The 7,501-nt window shown below is 37.7% G+C and overlaps 1 protein-coding gene across 1 annotated transcript in view; it reads right to left on the bottom strand.

The window, feature by feature from the left end:
* Nucleotides 1-963: 963 nt before the first annotated feature.
* The window catches only part of CENPF (centromere protein F, 350/400kDa), a 42,782-nt gene continuing 36,244 nt past the window's right edge, over nt 964-7,501 (bottom strand). The window contains exons 16-19 of the mRNA XM_009330195.1: nt 7,128-7,293; nt 5,920-6,393; nt 3,711-3,904; nt 964-1,173 (exon numbers count right to left, since the gene is read on the bottom strand). Of these exons, the coding sequence (XP_009328470.1) occupies nt 964-1,173; nt 3,711-3,904; nt 5,920-6,393; nt 7,128-7,293 (1,044 nt within the window). The remainder of the gene's footprint in view (nt 1,174-3,710; nt 3,905-5,919; nt 6,394-7,127; nt 7,294-7,501) is intronic.

The raw sequence follows: 7,501 nt of genomic DNA, 5'->3' as shown, positions 1-7,501 counted from the left end.
TATGCAGTTATTTCTTGACACCTGACCATTTCTCCAACACATCAACTCTCATTACATCAGGTACAAGCCTGCAACAATTTTCATATAAAGTGACATATTTGAAGCCAAGCATTGTCAGGGTGAAGGGTGACCTGCAGAGAATCAGCACACAGCCATTATTGGTAGAGTGAGCACAGTTTGTTGTTGTGGTGTCCTTTCTGGCCAGCTACATAGTGCCCTCCTCCAGCTTGCTGAGGATTACTGGCTGGCCAAGGGCCATTTTGCAGAGGTGACGATTAACGTTGCAAGACCTTTGGCTATGGTCAAAGCCAGTGCATACTGGGAAGTACAAACAGATGGACTGGCAGTTGCCTAGTTTCAGGGAAAACAGACAATCCTCTCTGGGTTTGTTCAGCTCAGGTCTCATCCCCCCTTGCACAATGTTATTCCATCTGGAAGAAGGGATACCAAGACACCATGCACTGGACCTGCGCACTGGATGCAGCTTATATCTGGGTTTATATTTGGTTTTGCACTTACAAATGAAGTCACTGCTCCATTTGAAATCATCCAATAGTGTTTGCCTCATTTTTCCTGGAACCTAATATTTTTAGAGATACTTAGGTGAGTTTAGTTTCCATTTGTAAATCAACCTTCGGTACACATTAAAAATGGCAACAATGAACTACGTGGCAACATGTAGTCCTTTTTTTCCATGGTTTAATTTTTTTTAACAGATTTATGAAGAATTATTTACAGAAAATTCTACAGATGATCAATTATATCTGCTCCTTCATTATGATTCCACAAGTTTGAGTGACTATTGGTATTAGTAAGTATTCAAGAACAGTCTCTGCAGAACCCATATATCGTTAATCACTGGAGAAGAGAAAATGGTGCCCTCCATATAGTTCCGATATTTACTTCACAAACTGGTTTTTGATCGTCAGTTATTCTGAGTTGTGAGATTAAGTCCACACAGTTTTACTGCACCTTACAATTTTCTTTTTGCTCATCTTGCTCGGGTAGTCCTTGTTCATTTAGAGAATTTTTGGCTTTGTGCATCATACGACTCTCCTTAGTATTATCAGAGACAGTTTTTGTGGATTGCTTATACGGGCAAAGTGGTGACCTTGAAGTAGATTTCATTGGTGGAAAAGCTGTTACTGCTTGGGACTGCTGTTCATCATTTACCTGTAACACAAACAAAAATGTCCTGTTTTACTGGTAATGGAAAACCATGTTAGCTTTCTGCAGAAGGTCAAAAGACTCACTGCAGAAGACTAAATATTGGGAATTTGCAAAACACACATATTGAAAACAGAAAAAATATTTTGAACACATTTATCCCTTTGAATATACAATACAGTGAGACTTGATATCAATCGTTTTGGTGTGGCGTAAGATGGAATATCTGCTACACAGCTGGCAAACTATTTGCTAGGAGCAGAAAAAAGCTAAACCGGGAACAGACAGTACTCTTAATCTGTTTACTAAGGTACCAGGTATTGTGTACTGAGATCCATATTTCATTTTTCCTGTATGTATTCTGCAAACATAAAACACAGTTGTCACTTTTTTTGCTGACATCTGGACAGAAAGCACTGCTTTCACGTTTTAACTGATGTGCAGTCAAAGCACTCGATTTAAATCCTACATTAAATTCACATAGGAAAGTGAATAAATTTGCATATGAAAATGACAGGGCACATTTTAAACACCTTGAGAAATCTGCACAATTTGAAACTGCATGTCTGAAATGAAGTACATAATATAAGTACCTGTTAAAGAGAAGGAAACAAGGCTTATTTCACTTTTAAAATAAGAAACACCATTTACTGTAAAGCATGAAACAACACTTTTTGATGGTTTCAACAAACGATTAAGTGATATTATGAACAATTCCTCCAGAAATTCCCAGATGTACATCATCTTGAAATAAAGCAAACACATATATCCAGCAATGTCCAAGAGAGAAGGGCACAAATTCCTGGAACTGATGATTTCTGCTATTCACACCTGGGGAAAAACACAACCCTGAAATCTTAATTTCTCCTATATAGTTGAAGTTAAGGAGTAGCCTGTCCTTAGACCTAGACAATACAAGCCTAGGCAAAGAGGATGACTGTTTGGGAAATCCCTCCCCCAGTTAAATTAAAAGCAATTTATTACTGATTACTTGTTATATGCTGTAACCTTGACTATGGTCAGCGAGAGCCTACAACAAGCTTATACCATGCTGGCAGGTGATTACTATGCAACTTTCTGCTGCCAAGGTTTCCTTTCTTTTTTGCACTACTGAGTTTCTTTATAAGCAAGACCCTCCGTTTGTTTCTAAAGTTACAGAAAAACATACATAAATGAGTAAATAAAATTTATTGGCATCACTTAATGAAATAGTAATAAAACATGGACCTCCAGGCAATGTCTGTAAGAAGCAGCAAGTTTTGGCAAGTAAGGTAATTAACCCTTGGAACAACATACACGAATTCAGTGGATTCACTCTCACTTCAAAATACAGATTTCCTATTGCTATAGCTCAAAACAAATTATGGCTCTGATCTGACTCATCTTCCCAACAGTGCTTTCTGGCCTCAAAACCTATATGTCCACTAAACTATGGGGCTCTTGCCTTTACTTACTTTTGGTATCTTGCCAACATACTTTATGTGCTAACACAAAATAACTGCATTTAAAAAAACCAAACAAAACAAAAAAAACAAAAAGAAACCCCACCAAAACAAAAAGTTGTGGTCTTGCTTTATGGCTTCACTTTCGGCTGTGCGGCAGACTCCACTGATTGCCAAGAGAATGCTTTTGTGTAACCTGGCAAACTGGAAGAATTTTTATCTACTGGCGTATTTCTATGTAGCCCTCATGTAAAGAAGTATCAATATATAATAACTATTCTCTTATCGCTCAGCTTGAGATAGCATGGTTAAAAACTTTGGAGGAGATTTCAGACAATAAAAGGTTTGTTTCTGTCCTAAAACTGGAACATTTTTCTATAATCTGCAAAGCATTTGCATCAGCTTAGAAAGAACGCCTTATTCTGATGTACTGTGAAACATTCAGCAGTGTGTCACATTACTGAAAACACTTGCAAAGTTAATGTAAACTTCAGTTACTAACATTTTTTTAATAACAATCAGCTTTCAAAACCTAACTCTGTAGTCTTTATTTGTTTTGATAACCTTAAAACCTGGTAAACACTAACATTAAAGTCTAGTTTCTCTACCATCTAAACGTTCCCTATTTACATGTTTAACAGCCTCTCAGATATCTGTAGTTCTTTTATAACATCTTGAGCCTGAAATTCCAAGAAAAGTTGTTAGCAGAAAACTTTAAGCCTCAACTCAGACTCCCAGAGGTTAATTCTTTTCCTGTTTACTTTTTCTGAAACCTAAGAAACCACAGTATAAGGAATATCTGCTCTTTAATATCCATTATAAGAAATTGAAAATATACCTGTATTTAATTTACATTTCTCAATGGGTTTCCCTATGAAGTCACAAATTACATCACAGGAACAATTTGCAGACTGCTAGCATGGTCAAGACCTCTGTCATGTTTTAGCGATTCAGTATTTACGATCTTGTCTTCACTGTATTGCTGAGAAATGTAAAGAATGATGATATGTCCTCAAACTTACTTGGCAAGATGAATACATTTAGCAAACGTATTAGTTTTCCCCATGGCTTTCATACCCAGATAATTTTTTTTAAAGTTACCTTCTGTGGTTTGCTGCCACCAGGTGTCGAACAGGAACGCTCACCAAGATTATCTGGTCTGCTTTTTTGTACATCTTGTGTAGGCAAAGGCAATTTCTCACTTGAGAAAGCCAGATGGGGACTGGTTCTTAGATTTAGGGTTGTTCTACGTAAAATGTAAGGGCTAACCTTTCCAGTGGGGATATCAGCAAACCCTGAAAAATAAACACCTTCTATTAAAAACAGCTAAATAAGTTACGCTTTCTCAAACGGATCCTCTCTTTTTTCACAACGGGGATAAAAAAAGCTGATTAAAATAATTTGTTCTATTGAAGAAAATGGATCAAAAAGATTGCTGAACAGATCTCGTGTATTCCAAAATTCATATGCAAGCCCTGGAAAATGTAGACAAGGTACAACAGTAATTCTATAGCAAAGTTGTTTGAACAAGTGTTTGGACTTTTTCTTACAGGTACATTATTATCTGGAGAGTCATTTCAGTCTGAAAACATGTACTGGTTTTACTAGAATTTAATCAGAACACAATACCGTGACACAATATTCTTGATTTTTCATATTTTTCTCTGTGTATAGTGTTGTAGGTTGTCTATTATCTATTTAGCCTAGAAGTCAAATATTAACTGGCACATATGTCCTCAGAACAGGTGTATTTCCAGAAAAATAGTAATGCTAGTAAGAAAATAAAATGCAAATAACGTGTAGACTTAGACATCCTGACTTCTGGGAGTGATCACTGAAGTTGAGGCAATTCAGTATCTCTATGGCTTGTCCTTTGATAATTGCAATTGCATTTATTATAAAGGGGTACGTAATAGGTAGTTGAACGTACAATATATTTTTCAAGCCCTGATTTGTGCAATCTTCTCAGTTACTTTCTGCTACAGTGAACCCTTATATGGAATATCAGGCTACCTAGTTTCATTGCATTCATAGCAGAATGAAACTGAACTCTCATGAAGATGTTAATATATTACTGCTGCGGGCAAGACAGTTTTGACTTGGGGAATTTTAATTGATTTAATGTATTGCCAATTAACACACTTTTAATTACTGATTCTGTTATTGAAAGAAATAAAAGCACACAAATAAGCAAACTCTTGGGGAAAACACCTCGGCTTCCCTCCAGACACCTCTCCTCTCCAGCTTCTGGTCTCCAATTGCCTTGCCGCACACTACAGCTTCAGTGAGGTGACGGGAGTGCAGGACGAGATGAGGGTCAGATCCTGCTCCTTGTTTTTAACTCAATTGCTCAGGCATGGAGGAACCCACTGGCTGTAGTCCCTCTGGGGTTGTATCTCCTCCTCAGTCTCCTCTCAGCCACCATTGGGCTGCCTGCCAGCTCCTGCCCCTGCTGAGACCACCACCACCCCCGTCAGCCCCATGCCCTGCTCAGTATGATACTTTGCATCAGCATTGCTCCTGTCCCTCCAGCCCCGGCATTGTTTTTCCTTCATCTCAGCATTTACCACCCTTTCTTACTCATGTTTTCACAGAGATGCGACAAACACCTCTGACTGGTTCCATTTTGGTGCATGGTTTTGTCCTTTGGAGCCAGCTGAACCCGACCATGTCTGGCATGGGGCAGCCATGACCTCCTTCCTCAGAGTCCCCCTGCAGCCCTCACCACCAACCACTTGCCAGTCAGAACCCACACAGCTACTAACTGCCTCTTTGACCTCGTAAGGAATAAGACTGAAGGAACTGTGGGGCTCTAGAGGGAGCAAATGACTCCATCACAGCATGGTACTCTAGCACTCCAATCTTGTGGCCTTTAAGATTAGATTCACTCCACATCTATTCTCCTGTAAGTTTCACTGAATGGTTCAAATAATGCTTTTAAATGACTAGAGCAAGTCTTCCATCAGCAAAACTTTGTTGCTGTTACAGATCATATGCTTAGCCTCTAATACATGCACCACAAGGAACTACAAAGCTGCGACTGCCAGGACCATTTAACTTTGAGGAGAATGGTAGTTATTAAACCAACATAAACGTATTATGCTGGTCTAACACCACAGCTCCACAAACACTAACTTGGCATTAACTGGAACATCTCCCATTGACTACTTTCACCTTCCATCATTGTCACCAACAATGTTTGCATAGTCACCTACTCACCCAGAGTAAAACTAATTGAACAAAACAAAAGAGAAAAAAACCCACCTGCTATGCTCAGATAATGTTTGCCTTTATAAAACACTATAAATACCTTTTTTCACTACTTCTGGAAGCCCATCTGGGTCACCGTCTGTGTTCTCCTGACCCAGCAGATTTTGACAGATATCATCCTTCCTTTTTTTTTTGGATGAAGTCTCTGGCACAGGGGATCTTGGTTCACCATTATCTTTCCTGTTGTCTTCGTATCTCTGCCTTTTACTTGAAAGCTTAGTAGTATCTTCATCTAGCCTCATCTCTTTGACAGACTGATTGCTCACTGTTAATGAGTTATCCAAATTCAGCAAAGGAGTGCTGACAGCATCACTTGTTGGCTGTTTCAGCTGAGCACTCAACAAACTGACTTGTGTTTTTAGCATTTCATTTGCTTCCTCTAGTTTATAATATTTAACAATTAGAGAGCAGTATTTCTCCAAGTTCTCATTTGCTTCTCTGGTTTTCACTTCTGTAGATTCCTGTAATTCTTCCAGTCTTAACTTAATTTCTTCTGTAATGGCATTCTCATCAGCACCTTTCAAAGCAAGACATCATTATTCATATAACTGACATAAAAAAAGATGCATATATAAGAATTTATAATGCAACGGTCAGACATCTTTTAATTAATTATACATGTTCGATAACTGTGCAACTATAAAAAAAAATAAGTGACTGTATAACAAAATCAGTAATATGTTAGACATAATAATGTATTTGCTAAATAGAGAACAAACATGCAAAATTTGAAAAGAATCCTTGACCAGTGCATGGGCAAACATTTTCTCTGTCATTTTGTACCTTCTGAGCACTCGAGTTTGTACCCCTAACTTTCTTTAAGTATCAGTTACAATACAGTGCATCTCATGAGATGAGCCAAAATATAAAGAACAAAGCATGAGAATCAGAGGGGAAAGCTTGCTGGAAAACGATAAAAGAACTTGTACACAAACTTTAGTTATTAAGGAAGCATGGGTGTGGTTTTCTTAAGTCACTTTTAACCACAAAAACATAATATTTAAAATACATACTCATAATCCAGATTTGCCTCTGATACTTTAAGAGAAAGAAGATGAACTAGATTTTGAAAATGTTTGACACATTTGCAGTTGTACCTTTTATACTAGTTAAGAATTACGTTCTGTATTAGAGCTGCATATGCGAATGGACATTTCAGGGGAAAAAAAGTTTTACAAACTAATGCACTGCTAAGAAAGCATTAAGATTGAGTCTAGATTCAGTTACCTTCTTTCTTATACTTTGACATAGTTAGATTTTTCTTCTTTAAGAGTTCATCGCATTCAACTAGTTGTTTCTGCAACATTTCCTTTTCCTGTTCCATCTGCTTACAGGATTGCATCCACAGCTGCACTTTACTGTGGGCAAATTCATTTTCCTTCTTCAGTTGAACTATAATGTTAATATTATCAGCCTACAAAATAAGAAATGTAGTTATTACACCAGAAACATAATTCTTCCATTTAAACATTACAATGTCAAATGGAAGCTGAACGTTACAAAATATTAGCTGTAGAGCATGGTTGTAATGTATACTTGTTTGCTTGTTTCCGTACAACCTCACTATAGCAGCTCCTTTACTGCAGGAAACATGAAAGTCCTCTTACTAGAGACAGGTACAA

This window comes from Pygoscelis adeliae, unplaced genomic scaffold (assembly GCF_000699105.1).
Source record: "Pygoscelis adeliae isolate BGI_AS28 unplaced genomic scaffold, ASM69910v1 Scaffold308, whole genome shotgun sequence".
In the NCBI taxonomy this organism is placed as follows: domain Eukaryota; kingdom Metazoa; phylum Chordata; class Aves; order Sphenisciformes; family Spheniscidae; genus Pygoscelis; species Pygoscelis adeliae.
The sequence above is the reverse complement of the archived record's forward strand: the minus strand, read 5'-3'. Positions and strand labels throughout refer to the sequence as shown.